The 22551-nt window shown below is 37.3% G+C and overlaps 2 protein-coding genes across 3 annotated transcripts in view; both read left to right on the top strand.

Moving 5' to 3' along the window:
- LOC131438198 (uncharacterized) overlaps positions 1 to 2968 on the top strand; it is a 97093-nt gene extending 94125 nt beyond the window's left edge. For both annotated transcript variants that reach the window (XM_058608050.1, XM_058608049.1), the window contains exons 2-6: positions 1118 to 1486; positions 1555 to 1782; positions 1853 to 2344; positions 2407 to 2664; positions 2728 to 2968. In XM_058608050.1, coding sequence (XP_058464033.1) covers positions 1285 to 1486; positions 1555 to 1782; positions 1853 to 2344; positions 2407 to 2664; positions 2728 to 2924 — 1377 coding nt within the window. In that variant the 5' untranslated portion in view covers positions 1118 to 1284 and the 3' untranslated portion in view covers positions 2925 to 2968. The remainder of the gene's footprint in view (positions 1 to 1117; positions 1487 to 1554; positions 1783 to 1852; positions 2345 to 2406; positions 2665 to 2727) is intronic.
- A 7811-nt stretch (positions 2969 to 10779) lies between these two features.
- On the top strand, positions 10780 to 21812 carry LOC131437566 (uncharacterized). The gene is made up of 6 exons (XM_058607013.1): positions 10780 to 10930; positions 17089 to 17448; positions 17518 to 17721; positions 17834 to 18325; positions 18393 to 18650; positions 18714 to 21812. Exons 1-6 carry the CDS (start codon positions 10864 to 10866, stop codon positions 18899 to 18901), a joined length of 1569 nt encoding a protein of 522 aa, XP_058462996.1. The 5' UTR covers positions 10780 to 10863; the 3' UTR covers positions 18902 to 21812.
- The last annotated feature ends 739 nt before the right edge of the window (positions 21813 to 22551 follow it).

Raw genomic sequence — 22551 nt, 5'->3', positions numbered from 1 at the left:
ATCGACAACAATCTTCAGCTGCTTAATCGTTCGAAAAATTTTCGTTAACGTTCTCGTGGTTTTTTTCCTTTAATTTAGAATTTTTGCCTTTCTCATATAGAAATGTTATACAATCACTTGAAAAATCGACTAGTAAAAATTGGCCCGGAGGGCCAAGTGTCATACACCATCCGGCTCAGTTCATTGAGCTAGGTTCTATCTTAGATGGCAGAACCGATTTTGACAAACTTAGATTCAAATTAAATGTCTCGTGGTCCCATACGTAATTCCTAAATTTCATCGGACTCCGACTTCCGGTTCCGGAGCTATAGGCAAAGTGTGTTCAATAGTGTACACCGTTACATAAACCGGCGAAACAAAAACCGCAATTTTTTTCTGAACTGGTCTCAATACTATACAAATCGATAGCCATTATCAGTAGGTAACTAAACAAACCGATTTCGACTATCCTGGTTCCCCCACTCCGGTTCCGGAAGCACCGGAAATAGTGGTCAATATTCCAGAATGGATCTCACTCACTTTGCTCAGCGATGGTTTGACCGATTTCTATAAACTTAGATTCAAATGAAAGGTCTCGCGATCCCATGCGGAATTCCTGAATCTCATTTGGATCCGAACAACTTCAAATTTGAAGATGAGGTTCTTAATTGCTATACTAAGTTAGTGAACGAAAACTAAAATTTATGGCGTGATTGGCAATTCTATTTTAAATCGACATCCAGATATATTTATCGCTGAACGTTATTTCTACAAAGTTCGGCTTTCCACTTGTTTTAGATAAGTTATGAACGGAGTGTAAATAGCCAGGTAACCAAAAAGCTCATACTAATGTCGCATTGTGATAGAAAATAATTACTTATTGGCATTTCAATTGCTCTTGAGCCTGAATTAGGGCCGAATTTGACAAAACATACGGCTATGCATATAGAATGCCTGTTTTATGGCTAGTGTGCGTTCTGAAAGCTGAACTCTGGATGATTTACTACAGATGGGCTTTCAGATGGCTTTATTTTGAATGGCAGTCATCAGATGGTTTTTTTGAATGGCAGTCATTAGTGCTTACTGGTTACCTGGGTAATGCTTTGTACGAACTCAAAAGAAAACTTTACGATTTCAGCGAACATCAGCTGCGTTCAGTGTTCCACCAAAGACAATGGGGACGGTTGTAGCAAAGGAACCTACCCACCCACCGAGTGTAAAAACGCAGATGTTAAATGTTACGAACGTACCAATGGGGAACAGGTAGAGCGTGGTTGTCTCGCGGATCTACCAGAAGCTGACCAGATGAAATGCAACGACCCCAACGATTTCACGTGTGCAACCTGTTCAGAAAGCAACTGCAATGTGGACAACTGGCTAAAATGCTTCGACTGTGATTCAGATACTGCTGGATGTGTCGGAGAGCAAAGAGTAGACAGCCGTAAGAAGTTCTGTATGAAGTATGATAAAAATGATGAATGCTACTCCATGGTCAATGGAACTAAAGGTAATTGGTATCATTGGATCAAAGAACAATACAAACTAAGTCTAACGATTTTTTCTATCCAATTACAGTGACTCGTGGTTGCAGATCGGATTTGGCTGATCCGGTTTCGATGTGTAACAACACTCGTTATTGCGAATCATGCGAAGGAGATGCGTGCAATGGCCTTTCCAGGGAACGGTTGACGGATAAATCCATGTGTGTCCAATGTACATCTCTCGAGGCGAACTGCGAGAATGTAACAATCGAAGCAAAAGAATGCCCGTTACGTTCAGAATTGTGCTACTCGCGGGTCGAAGGTTTGAAATGATTAGAACATACAGAACTAGAACATTTACAGTCTACAACTATTCAATTCTTCAATACCAGGACAAGTTCTTCAGAGGGGTTGTCTATCGCAACTTTCGAAATCGGACCGAGCAAAGTGTATTAACGTCAAAGATACAACTTGCATGGCTTGTGAAGCTCACGGCTGCAACACCATCATGTGGTTGCACTGTCATCAGTGCAAAGAAACTACCGACGTCAATTGCATCGACGAACAAACCGATGCGGCTCCATTCTGTTCAAACTATAAAGAAGGAAACCGTTGCTACGCGAGATTGGAGGGTCCCAAAACAACCCGCGGATGTGAAACCGATTTGGAGGCTTCACATCCCTGCAAAGAAAACGAAAAATGCAGAACTTGTTCTACTGACGGTTGCAACGGTCACGTGGCTGCCGCACTTAACTCTACGGAGCGCTGTCTCCAATGCAGTACGGCTGGTGTTGGAATACGAAAACGTTGTCTATTGGGCACTGCTGCCAGTCAGCCATGTGCGAAAGCTGCGACAGGAAAATGCTACTCCAGGATTGACAGCAGTAAGATACCAACTGTCCTGTAGATTATTTTCCAATTTTGCAAATCTTGTTTTTTTTTACAGATGGTGCTCTACATCGGGGATGCCAAAGCGAACTGTCGGCAGAACAAACTACGGCCTGTACGGGAAAGACTTGCGCCATTTGTGCAGGGAAAAACTGCAATAACGGTACCTTTCCCGGTGACCGGCTCCAATGCTTTCAGTGCTCCAGCAGTTCTGATAAGATGTGTTCCGAACAATTAACCATTGCCATGAATGCCAGCTATTGCCAAAAATACAAAATCGGTGATAAATGCTTCAGTAGACTCGTCAATGGGATCGGTGAGTAAACATTTTTTGGACTTAGATGTATCTTCCTTATAATGACAATTGTTTTCCTTATAGTTGAACGAGGTTGCGAATCGGATCTGGCAGCACTGGCATGCGATGGACTGAAAACCAACGAATGTCAAGTGTGCACCGAAAATAATTGTAACTCATTGTTCCTAAAACAACTGAACAGCTCGTCCAGTGCGTTCTCCATTAGTTTATTGCTGGCGGGACTATCTTTTGTAGTACTAATTTTGACTGCTCCTCACTAAGCTAATGTAGAATAAATATTTGCGCGCAGCACTGACTGCATTTAGATGATTGTGTTTTGTTAAGTAATATATGCTGATATAAATCGTGGTACCTTCTTGATTGATTGTCCTGAACTGAATCTTGCTGACAAACTTTCAAACTCTTCTTGAGGTTCCGCTTGACGGTGCCCTCATAGTTTTCTATTGAGTCGGGCTCTGGCATGTTGGGAGTATTCAGGACATCTCGGGTATCACACGGACGTTATTCGCGGTAACCGACGTTTTTGTAGGCACTACTGCACATAGATTTCCTACATGAATTGCCCGTTTACGATGTATTTGCCGCTCTTGAAACCACAGCAACAGACATGAGGAATTTCTTTACAAAATTCGACAGTTTAATGAATTTAAAATCTCTGCTAACATTTCTTTTCTCGTTGCCTTACGATATTACGATCTAAGAAGCTGTGTAAAATCGTGACGTTTCAACACTAAACTTTCTCAGAGCTATCTGAACCGATTTTCACAAATTTTGGTCTAAACAAAAGGTATTATGGTTCCATAGGAAATTAGTGAGTTTCATGCGGGTCTAATTTCAAGTTCAGAAATAACAGGAAGGTGGGATAATTTCAATTTCACGAGTGCGTGTAGTATAAGTAACGTTATATAAACACGGGACACCCATCAATCTCACAACTTGCAATTATAGTTTTGCTGAAATCAAAGATAAAACAGTTGAGATAATTATCTCACATTAATCTTACGATTTCAATAAAGATAAACCTGGGGTGTAGTGATGCCTTTCTCATATTACTCATAACATCATAAATATTACAGTGGAATTCGCAAAAACAACTGCCCATTGAATAGAAATTGAAAAAGTTTGTTCGGACCTTATCAAACAAAATCTACAAATCCGGTTTACCCTGTAGTTCCGGAACCGGAACTATAATTTCCACAACAAATGTAGGAATTCCGTATGAAACTGTAAGACTTTTCCTTTGAACCTATTAGTTTGTGAAAATCGATTTAGCCATCTTGAAGAAAAGTGACCGACACTGGTTTTTAAAAAAATCGACTTCCCGTTCACACGATATCTTCCGACGTTGAACGACGCTGCAATGTGACCTGAAAAACGTAAGAGGCGGAGCTTGTGCGGCTTAACGAGTGTTGCCAAACAAGTTCTACGTAAAGAATATTTGATTTCATCTAGTGCGCACATCAACAGTCACAACGAAACAGAAAAAATACGTTTGTGTACGTGAGTAAAATTTGCTGAAGTTTTTTTTTTTCATTCAACATTTATGACCAAATATTGGTATCGGACAATCAAAATTGAAATATAGAATTCAATTTTGTTTAAACCCACTTCATCTACTCAAAAGTTATGTGCTAAAGACTGTCCCAGAAAGTATATACGCAACCAAAAACCACCGCCATTTCGCAATGGTTCAGAATCTGTCAATTATTATGGCTGCGTCCTGTTGTTTACACTCTTCTCCAACCACTTGTGCAGTTGTTTATTCGTGGAAGGAGTAAGTGAAAAGAGCCGTGCGAAATGCTATCAGGAAGTATGGTGAGGATAACACCTTTGAGAATAAACCGAAAACGGGTCGAAAATAAGGTCCTGCTAACCCTCAGTTGGATAGACATATACTGAAGGCGTTCGAGCAAAAGAAGGAGGTTTCAGTTCGGGATGTGGCCAAAAAAGTGGGCACTTCGAAGTCAAATGTTCTTCGTGCTAAAGAACGTTTGAATCTTCGAACCTATAAGAAGCAGAAATAACCAAAACGTAGTCCGAAACAAGAAGCATCGATCAGACCGAGGGTTCGAAAGCTGCTACAATACGATTCTTGCTGGAAATTTGAACTGCTAATTATACGGTGCGAGAAGGACAAGTGTTAAACCAGTCCGAGACATCGATTGAAGTCGAAAAATTTGGTAAGAAAGCTATGGTCTGGCAAGCAATTTGTAACTGCGGTAAAATTTCGAAACCCTTCATCACCACTGCTTCAATGAACAGCGAAATATACATCAAGGAATGTTTACAAAAACGACTTCTACCCATGATTCGAAGCCTCAAGGATCCTGTTGTCTTCTGGCCAGATCTTGCTTCTTGCCACTACTCGAAATCAACGGTAGAATGGTATACTACCAAAAATGTCACTTTCGTCCCAAAAGACATGAATTCACCAAATTGCCCACAACTTCGACCAATTGAGGAATTTTGGGCATTAACGAAGGCACATCTTAGAAAACATGTCTCGGCAGCCGAAACCTTTCAATAGTTCGAAAAAGATTGGAAAAAGTGTTAAAACTTGTCGCCAAGAAGTCTGTATGGAATTTAATGAGGAACGTTCGAAAGAAGGTGCGCCAGCTAGTCTACAATGGCTAAGTAGCAAATGTTGAGAATAATATTCTGTTGTTATAGTCTAATATTATCTGTATATCTAAAAAAATTTGAATATCTAACACTTGTGAATTATTTACAGCGAAATCCAAGTGCGTCCATACTTTCTGGGACAGTCTTTAGCAACGATTTGAAGTTAATTATAGTACTTATTGAAGTAAAGTTTCACTACCTGCTGTGACAAAGCGTACATATATTCTCTTTGGTATAGAAAATATGCTTCTAAAAACACAAAATTTGTTTCACACAAATACTGGAATTTTTTTCCTATAGCGTTTCGTGCAAACGCAGACTCAACTATACCTGTATCTTTTCCAATTGAGTTTTTTTTACTTATTGATGCAGTGTTACTGTCCGGAAAGTTTTAATCGACACGGTATTTGTTTTTTTTATCGATATGAAACCATTACTAAACTTTTTCTTGTTGTGTGTAATTTTTCATTGTCACATTTCGTTGCGGTAACCAGTTGGCAACCAAAAATAGTCAATGCGAATTAGGTTACCAAAAAGTAACGCTGAAACTTATTGTGGCATAGTATGCTAAGATACAAATTCGTAACATTATTTTGATTTCGTCGTCACCATCATAATCCGGCTCGTTTCGTTGTGTCTTTCATTCGACCATTATGAAATATATGTTTTATTTTCCTTTTCCATCAATAAGTTACAAGTGCAGTCAAAGTTACATGCTAGAAAATCAAGATGTTTCCTTGTCGTTTTTATTTAATAAAAAATATTAAAACCATTTTTTTATGCATATTAGAAGATGGCATGGCACAAGTAAATTCAAAGAATAGTGTCATTGAAACTTTGAAATTATATTCTCAGACAACATATCTATCGAATAAAACAATAAATGAAAAACCGATGACATGTTTTAACCCTTTGAACATGTATTGTCACTACGTTTCAGTATTTCAACAGTATATCATCAGAAAATCGGAGTGAGTTGGCATCACTGGGAGTGCGATGCGGTGTCCTGGTGCTGCTCTCAAAAAAAAATATTATTTCAATTTGCTGTTTCATACGTATAGTTCTAAATATGCTTGAAAGAGTTATATTGAGTGATGGTGCAGGTATGGCAAGTGTGTGCTTAGTAGTGAGAGTGCTATTTATTGAATAATATTAATCCGCGAAACTAAAGATGCTCAAGCTGCGGAAACTGAAAATTTACCGCCCCAAAATTCAACGATGTCAGCCTGTTAACCGATCGAAGCGCCGTCTACATGTCATTGTCAGTGTTGTCGGATTTCTATTGAATGTGAGAAAGTTTACAAGTCGATCGTGTCATTTAGACTGGAGGTCTAGGGTTGGTCTGCAGCGGACCCATTCGCGAGTGTTTTTATTTTATTGCTGACAGCAGAGCGAACAGGAGAAAAGGGATACTGGTGAGATCGTTCCTTGGAGATATTCTATATTTTTCTTACTTATTATATTTGTCCTGAGTATCGAAAATCTGGTTTTGTTGAGATCATATTGTTTACCAAAACATATCCGGATCTCTTTCCCTCCTTACTAACAAATCTCCTATCCCGTGATGCTCGTGGAGATACAATGGTACCCGCGGTCTCTAGAAACAACGAGTATCGGACTAACATTCCTTCCTTTTCCTCAGTAGCACTGCGTTTGGTCGTAGCCAGCGTCGTTATTGATCATGTAATAAAAAGTTAGGAGTGAGTGGGTATGTACAGTGAAAATGATTTGCTTCTCCCAAGCTTCATTTTCTTGGTTCATTGTACATTTCCACTCATTCGGTCAATCACGAAGTGCAACTACGGGCGATCTACTTCAGCTCAGCTCAGTATATCATCAGAAATTGGAATGAATTGACCTATCCTTCTTTCCTTTTCATATCCCTCGGACATCCTCTTGATTCCTTCAATACGGCCCACGGGTTTAACTGTTTCTTTACATCTCGTATTTCATTCCTGTAACAGTCCTGCTTCAGTTAATCGAGTAATTAATTAATAACCCAGATAGTCGACCGATATTTAATCGATTAGTTTGGAACTAATATCGGATTACCAAACTGATCGAATAATTCGAAAACTTCGATTAATAACCTTTATAATCGAATAAAATTCAATTCTTTTATTTTACAAGAAAAGATTTATAACGGAGCCAGAGTTTCACGCGCTTGTTTGCATGTTATTGTTTGCTTGTTTGCATGGTTTCACTATGGTACTGGTACTGTAGTACTGGGGTCACTAGTTACCATTGTTGAGCGGTTAACCTTGTTTTTAGTTGAAGATGTCTTTTCCGCAGTGTCAGTGTAGGGTTGACCGTAGTGAGCAGGTTGTCCACAAAACTGACATGGAATCAGCTGATTCTCATAGGTAACCAGCGTTTTACAAGGTATATCACGCCTTGACCACAAATGATGTAGGATGAAATTGCACTCGCACGCCATTCCGGATACTAAGAAAGAAAGTCCGTCATACTTCCTTTTCCATGAAAAAAATTTCTTCGTACCGCGACATGTTGTATCTCTTTCACGTTTGAACATAATGTACACAGTTACAGTTAGAAGCCTTGTTGAATTGTATTTCACAAATATTGTTTATGACTAGATACATTCGTTCTTTTAGCCAAATTTCAATTTCTCTTGCTGCCAGTGTAACTTAGCAGCGCTTGAAATCTATACAAATTGAATTTGGTATATTGTCTTTGTTTTTGTCATCTCTACTGTAAACGATTTTAGACTACGTTGGATGAGATGCAAACACGAACTGATAAAATTCAATTAACTCGCTTGAAAATTATACCCGATTATTGAATAATTCGAAAAGCCCGATATCCACAATATGAACTTTCGCACAAAACCGAAACTATAAAAATATGATCCATCACATTCTTTTGCTCAGTCAACGCCTGTCTTCATGCAGACAGGGATGTCGGATTTTTCAATTATTTATTTCGATTATTCAATAATAGTGTTTTTTTTTTCAAACTAATCGATTAAATTTTAATCGATTGTCTGGGTTATCTATCGACTACTCAATTAATCTATCGATATTCCGACATTCTTACATGCAGAGCGGATGGATAAAATATTCGGCTATGCAATTACTGTGAAACCCGATTATTGATTCGAGGACCGGACGACCGAGTGTCATATAACATTCTAATCAGTTCGTTGAGTACGCAAAATGTTTGAGAAAAATATGCACTCACTTTTCTCCGAGATGGCTAAATAGTAGTGGTAAAAAACTCCAAAATGGAACTAACTCACTTTTCTTCGCAATGGCTGATCCGATTTTCTCAAACTTAGAATCATATGGAAAGGCTCACGGTCCTGCATATAATTACTGAATTGGGGGAGAGACTCCGACTTTTCTAAAAGTAACGCATGATGCCTATACTCAACAATTTGAACGAAGAATGTTTTGTTACTTATTTACAGCATGTAGAATTCTAATCCAATATCGGTGGTCACCCGAAAATTTAGAAACTACCATCAATTGTGGCAAAGAAAGACAGTAGACGTTTTTAATTCCTGTTTCTTCTCAATTTTCGATCCTACATTCCTTTCTCTATATTAAGGTATTAGAATTGCTGAAAAAAACGACTATCGAACGGAGCCTCGGAGACCCATAGTGTTATATACCAATCGACTTAGTTCGACGATATCGGAAAATGTCTGTGTGTGTATGTATGTGCACCTTTTAGTGATTTTTTAACGCGCAATATGATGGTACAAGTGACGTAACCGACAAAACGCGTTGTTTTTTACCGCGCAAGTTTCTCGGAGATGATTGAACCGATTTTAACAAGTTTAGACCCGTTTGAAAGCTATTATTAGGCCCTTAATCAAGTTCGAAGATCAAATCCCTGCGACTTTTGGTTCCCGAGATGTGATGGTAAAAGTGACGTAACCGACAAGCCAGGTTGTTATTTACCGCTCTAATATATATAAGAGTACCAATATTTCGGAATCACCTCTAATTTTGTAAAGCGATAGTGTTAAAAAGTTTAAGGACTCCGAAAAAAGTCCCCATGCAAAATTTGAGCTGAATCGAATATGAGTAAGTGGTGCTACGCGGCGGTTAAGGTATGAAAATTTTCGATCTTGAAAAATCTCCATAGAGGGAAATTTCCGAAATCGAAAACTTTTTTTTCATCCCGCATGTCTTAAAACTACATGAAAAGTGTGTGATTAAGTGGCTTCTCGAAAAAAAAATTGGAAAAAATCGACTTTCAAACAAAAATTTTCGATTCCGGAAATTTCATGTTAATTGTTTTATTTCATGTATTTTTTTTAATATTCACAGTAACGGTTCGTTGCTTCCTGTTTATTTTATCTCAATTTAAAGAAAGGTGTGGCATCTCTCCCCACTTTTCTCTATTTGAGTTTGAACAAATTATTATTAATATCATTTATTTTACCCCGGCTTTAATCTTTTGGTCGTTCACCGGGGAGAAGTTTGAACAAAGATAATACAATCAACATTAACTCTTTTAAAATTAAGAGAAAAAAAAATACAACCATTGAAAACAATTGATTTCCATCTATGCTCGGACCTTTAGGAAATTCAAGAAAAATATCATGACACAATGTAACATCGTAGAGTCTAAAGCCGTTTAAAATTTTGTGGGACAGAGATTATTTTAAAACTATGACTCGTGGCATGTACATATTACAGAGTTAGACCAGTCCTTTTTATAGTTTTACAAAAACAGAAGATTAACCTTAATACGAGCAAAAGCTATGTTCAATCATGAAATATTTGTGCATCATGAACGCACAACACCAAACAACTGTATCTTTGACTAGAATTGAAGAAAGACTTTCGTAAAAGAACTGTCGAACCAAGTAAACCCCACCATTCTTTGAAATTTGAATGAACATTTTAAGTATAGAAAATTTTTGGTGCTCATTCTATTGCAATTTTTTTCACTGTCTTCAGCATAAAAAATAAAAGAAAGTGATCTTATACGACGAAATACGAATAACGATTGACGTTATTCACTTCTAAAAAAATATTATTTATTACCAAGAAGCATCTATTGGTGAATTAATCACCTCGTCGGTTGGTTTACTTATCATCAAAAGGCTCTTTAAAAATTTATATCAATTTACAATTTCTTTGGAAATGTCACGTTTTTTATGTAACGTTAGTCACGTCGGAAAGAACCACACAGCCCTACCCATGTGGGCCACGTAATTCGCCTGTTTACCGAACCGATTTACCCGCACACTAAAATTAGTCTGTGCATGGCATGCTTCACAAGATGGAGGAATAATTTATGACAAAACATACATTCGATAAGACACACGGAGCACATCCTAGCTGGCGGGAAGACGTTTGTTATCTCTGCTATCATAAAGCGATACGATATCTTTGCCTGTATGGAAATGCAAATTAGTCGTAACAAGCAAAAATACTAGCTGATACGGGCAATCTGGCTGTAATAAAACGAACTATTCACCCGAATAACTGTGAGGAACACGATAAAAACAATTATCCAACCCCGCACTGTTACACTATAATAAGAAATCAGTACCGTTATTCATGTTGAAGAGGTTAGTTGAATTCGCCTGCCAGAATTATGGATTATCGACGTTGGCTGTTTCGGGCGCTGGTCGTTGGATTATTCATCTGCGGGGCCAGTGGAGGTCAGTGTAAACCCTAAGATAACTGTGTTAAGTAACAGGCGTAGCACCGAATAGGAAAATAAACGAAAACACTATTTTCAGTTTCGGACAAATTATAGAGAATTTGAAGCAAAGTTTTCAGTTCCTGCTTTTCTCAAACTATAATTGAAATGAAAGGTCGTGTGGTACATATACAACTAATGAATGTTATTTGGATCCGATTTCCGGTTCAGAAATTATGGGGCATGAGTTTGAAGATCAAATGGTTCCTGTGTCATAATGGTATAAGCGACATAACCGACAAACCAGCCTTTTTTCTATCGGTTGAATTTTCTCGGAGATTTATCAACGAATTTCGAAAAACTTTGGCTTATTAAAAATCTAATCTAAGATCATTGATTCAGTTTGGAAGGGTTATGGCAAATCTGCACCCAGAGGGAATCCATAGTAGTTAATACTAAACAAGTCGAAAAATTTAAAAAAAACTATGATTGGCAAAAAAGACGTCCGGGCCATTCCCAGACAGTATCCTACTCAGCACGTTCGCAGAATGGATGCAGCGTTTTGTAAAAGTAAATAAGATTAAACTGTGCTAATAAAGCTATCTACTAACTTTATGCTTATAAAGTCAACCTTCAAAAGCAGTGTGATAACGAACTGAAACACAAAACAGAATCACAGTTCAGAATGGTTTGAGCTACTTCTATCCTCCTATCAGTGTAATTATATCTTTTCTATAAACGCGTATGCAACTATGGATCTTGTACTGAAATGTGCAGAAACTGTTTACAAATTAATATTTGACTTCTTTTATAAAAGCACAGTGGAACTAATATTGACAGTAATTTAGGAACATATAGCTTTCATCGGTAACCAATGATGCTACGATTAGTCATGAACTGTCACAAAATATAAATATATGATGCCCATATGGACATTCTATGCTTGCAATGTGTTCACTCTGAAACCGGAAGACGGATCTGGAAAATAATTGGTTGTAGCATATGTTTCAGGTCGGCATTTCATTCGACTCCAAGCTTGTGAAAATCTAAGACAAGACCTGACAACTGGCCTCTTATTATTATTATTCTTCATTATTCATCATTTCGTCACTTAGCCAAGCAGAAAATATTTCTCGCTTTTTTATGATAACGGCCAATAAGCAACCTGTCAACATTCACATTGAAGAGGATCTTCGAAAGACGCTGTACTCGTTGAGAGTAAGTCATAGTGGTAAGAGATAGAGAAAAGTTTTCTCTTTCGTCTGGTGTTAAAATTGATACTTTATTTTTCGTCGAGCTATGCAATTACTTTCAAAAGTGATGTATAAAGGTTGCTTATTGGTCGTTATCACGAAAAAACACGTGATTTTAATTACTGGGTCTCGTGTCGGTTACAGCGATGTCAGATTAATTGATGTAGATATGTTCACATGCATTTAATTGTGTGGAGAAGTCAGCACCATTAGGTACAAAAACTTAGTCATTTTGTCAACTATTTCCGTTCTAAGGTAGATATCTATAAATAGTGTAAAAAAAGCAAAGCCGTGGTATTACAATCCTAAAGACTGTCCCAGAACCTATGGACGCACTTTGATTTCGCTGTAAATAATTCACAAGTGTTGGATATTCAAATTTTATTCGATATACTGATAATATTAGACTACAACAACAGAATATTATTCTCAATATTTGGTACTTAGCCATTGTAGACTAGCTGGCGCACCTTCTTGCAAACGTTCCTCATTAAATTCCGTACAGACATCTTGGCGAAAAGTATTGATACTTTTTTCCAATTTTTTCGAACTGTTGAATGGTTTCGGCTACCGAGACATGTTTTCTAAGATGTGCCTTCGTTAATGCCCGAAATTCCTCAATTGGTCGAAGTTGTGGGCAATTTAGTGGATTCATGTCTTTTGGGACGAAAGTGACATTTTTGGTAGTATACCATTCTACCATTGATTTCGAGTAGTGGCAAGAAGCAAGATATGTTGTTTCTGCTTCTTATAGGTTCTAAAATTCAAACATTCTTTAGCACGAAGAACATTTGACTTCGAAGTGCCCACTTTTTTGGCCACACCCCGAACTGAAATCTCCTTCGTTTGCTCGAACGCCTTCAGTATACATTCATCCAACTGAGGGTTAGCAGGACCTTTTTTCGACTCGTCTTCGGTTTATCCTCAAAGGTGTTATCCTCACCGAACTTCCTGAATGCATTTCGCGCGGCTTTTTCACTTACTCCTTCCATTTTTGCTATCTTTCTCAGTGACAGTCCGCGTTCTGTGCACCATTTGTACACAATTTTTCGACGTTGTTCTGCTGAAAGTCCACGCATTTCGAAACAAACTAATGAAAACGAATAAACAACTGCACAAGTGGTTAGAGAAGAGTGTAAACAAATGGACGCAGGGATAAAAATTGACAGATTCTGAACCATTGCGAAATGACAGCGGTTTTTGGTTGCGTCCATACTTTCTGGGACAGTCTTTATTGTTGAATTTGACCTTCTGTTTCAACAGAACTCGAAGCTGAACCATTGAATGGCTGGTGCTACGAACCTATAGACACTAAAAATCCTTACAAGTCGAAACTCGAACATACGAGTTGATTTTGTGTTGGCCCACTTTGTAAAAATATCCACCTAAGTTGTCATATCTTTGAAAAAGCCTTCCGCTATAGGTTACTTAACGTGATTAGCTTCAAATTGATGCAACATGGGTTACTTAACATAGATTAAATCCATAAAGTTTGTTAGGTGGGCCAAAATATATGAAGTGGCCAAAATACCTCTGTTACCCTACTTTCAGGCAGGGTTGCAAAAGTCGGTGAATTCGAAAAAATGTCGGCGGGCTTTCATTTCTTTTCAAAGTATGACAAACAAAACTGGCTTGGCGAGCAAAACAAAAAAAACGTGCCTTATCCACCTAGTATTGAGATAATATCTTTTTTATCAATCGGCATGTGTTTTTCGCGTGAATATTCTTCGTTATGTTTAGTTTCAATGAACTTATTTAAATGACCGTCGTTTTAAATGAATTGTAATTAAAATTTTGGAACTGCAAGACGAATAGAAGATAGAAATTGTATGGAACCTTAAAATTATTCCTTTCAATCTAATTATGTGACAATCGATTAAGCATTCCAGGAGAAGTAGAAGTGAATTCCATTTTAAAGCTTTTGTGAAGTGAAGTGATTATGACCCTTATTGTCGGTATCACCTCACGGTGAAAATCGAGTGAACTGAATTTAGGTCCTTATTACGGAAGTCGCTTCAGAGACAAAAGTAATTACTTGGACGACCATGATGTCATTATGAACATCACGCCACCAAGATTTTGCTGAAAAAATGAGTTTTTTCCACAACAGTGATCACTTCACTATGCGTGATACAGGTAATAGGTAAAATCAAGTGAAGTGATATGTGGGTGAAGTGAAAGTGGAAGTGAGAACGGTAATAAGGGCCTTTGTCATTATTGATGGTACGTCCAGAAACAGTATTCAGAGACCAGCATAATCCAAAATAGCTTGAATTACCATGAATTAGTATAACGAATGAATTGAAATAGTTTTAAGCACAACTTTGAACATTTTTTGGTATCGTCACCTTCTATGACGGTTTGAATTTTAAAAACTCATTACCCTGTAAGTTCAAAATTGGAAGTTTTGTATGGGACCATAAGTTCATTTAAATTTGAATTTTTGTTTATTGAATTTGTTTTGGCCTTCTTTTAGCTTATCTATTCCCTATACTTTCGGAAACGGAATTCGAAAATCGGTGTAGCCGAAGTGAGTTAAATTCGCCTAATGGATTAGGCTCGATCTGATTATAAAACAAATCAGTTTTTATGGGACCTAATACCTTCTATTTGATTGTTATATGTACGAAATTGGTTTAGGCATCCACTAACAAAATGAGTGACATTATTTTAATTTCATTACATATATCATCCTGTAGTTCCGGAAGCAGAAGTTGGATCCAAATGAAATTCAGAAACCTTAAATGGTAGCACAGGACTGTTTATATGAGTCTAAGTTTGTAAAAATTGATTAAGCCATCCATCTTTCTAATACAGACGATGTCATGTTTGAGCGATTATGTTGCCAAAAATGAACCGTGCTAAAATCGAAACGTCATGAAAAACAGCGCTGTGCATAGTCTTTTAAGTGCTCAGAAACAATTGCATAAAACAGTATTGAAAATCGTGTTTCACTTTGCTCCGAAACATTGCTTTATCATCAATCGCGTAAAACTCCTCCTTGTTGGATAGCTATTACCATGCGAAATCTAGGTCTGAAAACATATTCTGTTTTCATGGTCAATTGTGACAGATAATTTCAAAAAACTGAAATAAAACTGACATAAAACTTCGTATAATTCAAAAAGTAAACATCCGATCTCAAAACCATTCAATATCGTTCAAGGTGACAGGGAGACCTTTCATTTGCGACTAGATTGATCAAAATCGGTTAAGTCATTTCTGAGATCTCGACCTCTTTGTTGACAACACACATATATACAACACATGGTTATTTGCTCAGTTCGTCGAGCTGAATCGATTGGTATATGACACTCGGAAATTTTTCTAAAGTTTGAGCAAATTTTATACCTATTTTTTATATTTATAAAAAAGGTAAAACGGCACGACCATTGTAAATTTAGATGAAAGTTGCACACGAATTTGATGAGTAGATGTCAGAAAACGATGTTTGAGGTGGTTCTGAATTCCAGGATGGCGACTTTCGGTTTATTGATATTCCTGAAAAACCTTTACAATGTGGATATTTTCGGACCAGATTTGATAAGTAGATGTCGAAAAACTATGTTTGAGGTGGTACTGAACTTCAAGATGGCGACTTCCGGTTTATTGATATTCCTGAAAAACCCTTACAATATGGGTATTTTTAAAACGTTTTCAATAAATAGATGTCAGAGAACGATGTTGGAAGTAGCTCTGAACTTAAAGATGGCGACTTCCGGTTTGTTGATAATCGTTAAGGGGTAGGTAGGGTCTAGCACGTTTGAAAAATCATTTATTATTTTCTTTATATTTTCTTATAGTAAAACATTTGAAGAATTTTCTGTAAAATTTTCAAGCCTATTGGAACGAAACTCTGGAAGTTATGGATCTTTATTTATGGCTATCTCATTCTACGAAGAAGCAAGACCTCGTCGCACAGGCCCAAGATTTTTACTTCGATTGACTTCAAAACTTGACAAAACATTCTTGAAATGTTTCGTTATAATAAATTATAAAAGAAAACATATGATTTTTTGAAAATATTAGACCCTATGGGCTCCCTTGAGTAATAAATTTGGTCCATTGATTTTATAGACAAAAATGTTTGAACGCGTTTTTCTCGAAAGCAGGTTTGGAAAGTACGTGTCCATCGTCATTCAAAAACTACTGCACCAATTTTTTTTATAAATTTTGCTCACATTTTCTACATATAAAAATCCAGACCCCAACGTTTTCCTTTTCAAAATGGTGGATTTTTTCGTGAATTCATAGTTTTCAATTTGAACAACCACAAAAATTAAAAAAAATTCCAAAAATTAAACAGAAACGTTTGGGTCTAGAAAAACTTCTACTCTAATTATGCTGCGTTCATTTGTTCCCTTCTGGTTAGTCTGCGCTGAGATACAGTGGACACCGCAAATCATTATTTTTAAGAAGCGTTTACAAAAATACCTCTTGACCGACTTATTTCTCACTATTTTTCCACGAAAAACTTACAAAATGTTGTTCGAATGATGCTTTTTATCATGCAAAACATTTGACTTTATTTTGTTGAACGATAATTCTGAAAAAAAAATCGCAAAAATGATGATTTTTTTCATCATTTAGGCCCTACCACCCCCCCCCCCCCCTCCCTTCCTTAAGAACCCTTATAATATGGGTATTTTCGGAACGTATTTGATGAGTAGATGTCGGGAAATAATAATGGCTACCGATTTGTGTACTTGTTTTTACTAGTCGATTTTTCAAGCGATTGCATAACCTTTCTATATGAGAAAGGCAAAAACGATTTTTTTGGAGCACACCAGCTATCATTCTTATGACTAGTTTTCGTATACAATTGTTGTCTGGCTTTTAGTTGGTGAACCGAGGAAAAATTTTCCTGCGGCGGAACCTGCAATTGAAATTTTAATTCCGGTGTTCTCGATTTGACTACTTTCAGTGATAACCAGCTGCGTTCAGTGTAGCACGGACGGAACACCGTCGTGCGCTGCCGGCAACATCCCAAGTTACGAATGTGATATCGATAATGAGCCATGTTATCTAATGATCAAAAATGGACACATCAAACGCGGTTGCTTGAATTATCTGGACGAACTTGACAAAAGTAGGTGTGCGAACGCTACCGACAGCACTTGCCTGACTTGTAACAGCAACGGTTGCAACAATGGTCCGTGGTTAAAGTGTCACACTTGTGATCCCAGCAACCCAAAGTGCACGATGGCGCAACAAAACGGGGCAAAACTGTGTGCTATCTACGATAGCAACGACACCTGCTATTCGAAATTAGAAGGCGACAATGGTAAATGTTTTTCCTATTTTTAAGAAGCACGAATGTGTGGAGTTAATCGAAACACTTTAATATTTGCAGTCACTAGAGGATGTTCGTCAGATCTCCAGCTCCCAGCTTATAACAAGGACTATGAGCTTTGTACTGGCAGTGGCTGCAATAAACTTTCAATCGAAGAGTTGAAAAATTTTACCATGTGCCTTCAGTGCGATTCAATCGATTGTACAAACACTACACTTACCAAGTGTCCAAACCGATCGAATGTTTGCTTTTCACGCGTCGAAGGTAAGTAATATTTGTCTCTTGAAGATTTTCTGTCCACATCGCAACACTGTACTTGTGTAGTCGGTGTTGCATCAGCGTAATACGATAACTAAAAGCAACGCTTTTCTCACAGCCGGTATTCTGCAACGAGGTTGTCTGATGGAATTATCTGTAGCAGAGCAAACACTGTGCAACTACACGCTCGACCGAACATGCCAAACTTGCACCGGTAACAGTTGCAATAGTCACCAATGGCTTCAGTGTCACCAATGCAATTCAAATACTGATGCAGCGTGTAACCAATCTCAAAATGCGCTATCATCACTCTGTGAAAACTTTAAAACGCTTGACCGATGTTACGAGCGGCTAGATAATTCAACAATCTCTCGCGGTTGTGAGTCAGACTTGGGAATCGACGTTGACGCCTGCGATGATAACAGGCACTGCAGAACCTGTACAACCGCAGGTTGCAACAGGGAAGATGCCAGTACTCTTGAAACAACCGATCGATGTCTGCAGTGCAACAGCGTATGGACATTGGATGAAGGCTGTCTAACGGGTGAATCGGACAGTCAACCATGTGCGAAACCGTCGGCCGGAAAATGTTACTCCAAGATTGATACCAGTGAGGCCACAAAACCCACTAGTGAACACTCCTACAATAAACTTAATCTATATTTGTTTCTGTTCAGATGGTACTCTGTCACGTGGCTGTTGGGGCGATTTGACGGAGGAAGAAGTAAAAAACTGCACTGGGTATACCTGTCTCGTTTGCGAAGGCGAAAGTTGTAATGACGACAAATTCCCAACCGACCGCCTTAGCTGTCACCGATGCGAATCAGAACCAGATGGTCACTGCTCGGACTTACAGAGTGGTGAGTCGACCGAAGCCTACTGTCAAACTTACCAACCTGGTGATCGTTGTTATACAAGGATTAAGCATGGACTCAGTAAGCATGGCATTTCGTTAGACATATTTGAAGTTTATACCAAAACTTTCAATTCTATTTCAGTTCAACGTGGTTGCCAGTCAGATCTAGCCACGGCAGCGTGTGAAGGATTGAAGGCCAATGAATGCCGTGTATGCTCCGGAGAAAATTGTAACAACGTGTCGGAAAAAGACCTTACAAACACGGCTGGCGTGTCTAGTGTCAGCACTCTCCTATTCACGCTAGTCACATTGATAGCTGTGTTCTGCTAGATCGATGTAGTATCAGTTGAACTTCAAATAATACGCATGTTCAGAATTGTATTTCACATAAACTAGTTTAAGCAAGAGGAAAGCTACATTCACAAACTATCCATCAATCTATAAATTCAATCGATTAATCAATAGAGTTATAGAAATTTTATACAGTTTTCTAAAATATGGACAATTTCTTACAAATGTTCTATCTATATGAATCGAAAAGCGATAAATTTTATCGAAAACCTTGCGTGAAGAACTAAATGCTTACATCACCCTTTTACACCCAAACCTAAAATTACAAACTCTTCCTTCACGAAGTATTCCATTTACATAACTATTTTCACGAACCAAATCCCAAATAACGTAATCCTTATTTCCAATAACGTAAACTTTTTTTCGAACCTTATTCGTACAGGTAGAGGCTTTTGCATAACATGAAACTATGTACCATGAGAATGTTCGTATTCTGTTTGTTGGTATTAAAAATACCTTACTCATCGCTATACGGGGCCGGGTGTCAATCAAAAGTTTCAAAAATTGCCGCGTAACCTTATTACGTCATAATTTTGAACGTTAATAACTCAGCCATTTGTTGATGGATTGATATAATTAAACAACCAATCGATTCGGAAACTTTTAACTTAAACATATACGGCAACGTCATTTCAGTATTTCAATAGCACACTATTGAAAAAATGGTTAGAATTGACCTATGTTTTCATCCACCAATCCCCAGCTGACCAAATTGACGTCATTTTCTTGTTCGGCATAGGAGGCTTTACGTCATGCATAAAAACACCGTATCATTCTGCGTAGTTCGAAGAGGAATCTATAAATATATGCTGCAAATCGTTTCTTGATTGTAGTCGATGCTTGACTGTGAATGAAACAAGTAGCTCGTCCAGTGAGGTGATGACTAGATTGTATATGCGTTCGCTCGTTGGATTGTCGCTTTTGCTAACTCACTGTACGAGGCTGGGTGTCAATTTAAAAAAAAATGCAAAAATAACCGCGTAACCTTCTTCTGTCATAATTTTGAACGCTTAGAACTCAGTCATTTGTTGATACATTAATATAATTTAACTACCAATCGATTCTAAAACATTTAACTTAAACTTATGCGGTAACGTCATTTAATTATTTCAATTGCATTGGATTGAATTGACCTATGTTTTCACGAGCCAATGACAGTCTCAGTGAATGATGTCAAACTCTTGTCCGATTTGCGCATTATGAACTATAGCACAAAAGAGAATTCATGAATATATGCCCGAATACATTTCTGCTTTAGTTTACCCATGGCTTATCTCGATTCTCCGGTAACTAGCAGGTCAACTTAGAATTATCGGCGATAGATTTTTCAAGCCTAATTTGAAGCGCTTGTATCTCTGTGGTTTATTGATAAATTTTCCTCATTTAACTCGATTCGAAACAGTTTAAAAATGTTTTAATTCGTCAACGGGTAGTTTGCATACTGAAATCTCCATTTACATACGAACAACACAGTGGCAACTAAATTCAGTATAAAGTTGTGTTATGATGACAATCATAGATAATGTGGCTAAATACAAAGAACTATCTCTCAGCATAATCCCTCAGACCCTATTATTAAACCAAATAATAATCGTGTAACCTAATTGAATAGTTAGAAATTTATTTAGTCGTATAACGCATAATATTTTGGTCTAATCTAGCTTCCAAGAATCTTATAGAAGGGATCCAGACTAAGTGTAGCAACAATAATGCAATGAAAATCGTTATGCAGTATCGACTTGCTGTTGTCCCATCAGGAATAAAACGCTTCAAAAGATTCGGAACTTAGTACAAATAAGTTGCACCGACTCACATATATAGAGTTATCAGATGCAATAAAATACAGTATTAGCATTAGCATTAGCATTAGAGACCGCCCGTGTGTTGCTACTCCGTTATTGATCTGGACCAATTGAGATTGCAAAATGATTTTTTGAAGTAACATGTTTGGGAATAACACATTGTTTCACACTGTGCAAACTGTATTGAACCATGCATGCTGATCAATACCGACGCCGGCCACGTCCGAATGCAGATCTACTTGGGAGGGAAAGGATTGTTAGTTCGATGCATGCTGCTACTAAGAACCGAGGAATCCTCTGCATTCCCACATGCATCACAGGAGAGGATACTTTGTTAGTAAATGTTTTAATAATGTTATCATGTGTTTATTGCTCTGGGTAGCCGGCTACCAAGAATGTTTTAAAGTATTATCGTTTTATGTGTTACTTTGTGCTGGAAATATAATGCACGAAACAGTCAATCTCCGAAATTGACAAAACTCCGGACAGCCGGCTGTCGAGTATGCAGTCACTCGTTTATGCATCTACCTTTCGCGTTTTTTTTAGTCATGCAAAAAACACATTTGGATTGATAAAAAAAAGATATCATCTCACTGCTAGGTGGATTAAGCACGTTTTTATAAATGAAACTACGTGATACAAAATAAACGAGCGAATAGGATTTAGACAAAAAAGTTGATACATTGCATTGAAATATTCTAAACAGTTATTATAAAATCATTTTAAATCACCAAACAAAGGTCAACAGATTTCACACGCGTCTTAATTCTTTATTATTTCCGCTTTATTATTTTAATTATTTATTAAAATTATTAATTGGTTATATTAGTTGATCTGGGCAGCCGGCCACCGAGTAAAATATTAATTTACTGTTTGAAATATTAATATCAAGTGTTTTTTACTATGTATTCAATATACCGATACATGTCATCTCTGTTATTAACTTTGTAATATAAACGGATTTGCGCAATGGTTGATTTTTATCATTCATTTTATAATCCTGAAAGACAATCAATAACATGGAAGAAGAAATCATTCCTAATAAAACTTTTCTACGAAGCTAGACGGAAATTGATAGGTTGAATAAAGAGACGATTTAGTAAAATAGAGTAATCAGAAGTAAAACATTGAAAATATCTGATAACTGAGAGGAAAAAGAAACTCCTGCAATTGTCGCCTTTTACGACATGGAAGCAGGAACCCAGTGGATCTATTCTTGGTTCATTTTTTTCCGACGGATTCCACACGGCATCTAGGCTGGTACAGTCCGGAGAGAGCTAATAGGTACTATCAATCTCCTAGTGGACCCCAGCCCCTCAGATACAATAAAATACAGTATTAGAGATAAACTCAAGACATGCTGATCTGCGATTTTACATGTATCATTTAAATCCTTACTAAACTCGGGTTACCGCAAGTTTCAGTTAAATTATCATTTACATCAAAACAATAAGTGTCTTATCACTACATGCGTTGTAAGAATGACAATGTTCGTTCATGTAATAATAAAATCAAGTTACAATAAGAACAAAATTAAGGAATTTGGTTGCGTATGCATTGGTTCCTTAATATGTAAAAGTGAAAATCAATTAAAGTAACAAAACATGTTCTGCGGACTGTGTCACATATTTTTTTCCTTGTATTACTGCCATTCTATTTTCAGACACTTTCCGTAGATTATCGACGCTTTTTAACGAAGGATTATTAAAATTACACTATTACTGAGTTTTTTGGTTGACGGTTTTTCAAATTTTTCACATTCACATTTTTCGATCAAAATATTTAAAATCTACTATAATCTCTGTTTATAAAATGATTAAGTTTGTA

The sequence above is a fragment of the Malaya genurostris genome, chromosome 3, assembly GCF_030247185.1.
Source record: "Malaya genurostris strain Urasoe2022 chromosome 3, Malgen_1.1, whole genome shotgun sequence".
Taxonomy (NCBI): domain Eukaryota; kingdom Metazoa; phylum Arthropoda; class Insecta; order Diptera; family Culicidae; genus Malaya; species Malaya genurostris.
This window is presented reverse-complemented; position numbering and strand designations above follow the sequence as displayed.

Bases quoted from the DNA above. Each gene is read 5' to 3' on its own strand.
- LOC131437566 (XM_058607013.1), top strand. From the start codon at position 10,864: ATGGATTATCGACGTTGGCTGTTTCGGGCGCTGGTCGTTGGATTATTC. The intron at 17,449-17,517 runs GTAAATGTTTTT...TAATATTTGCAG, and splicing joins GAAATTAGAAGGCGACAATG to TCACTAGAGGATGTTCGTCA. The intron at 17,722-17,833 runs GTAAGTAATATT...CTTTTCTCACAG, and splicing joins TTGCTTTTCACGCGTCGAAG to CCGGTATTCTGCAACGAGGT.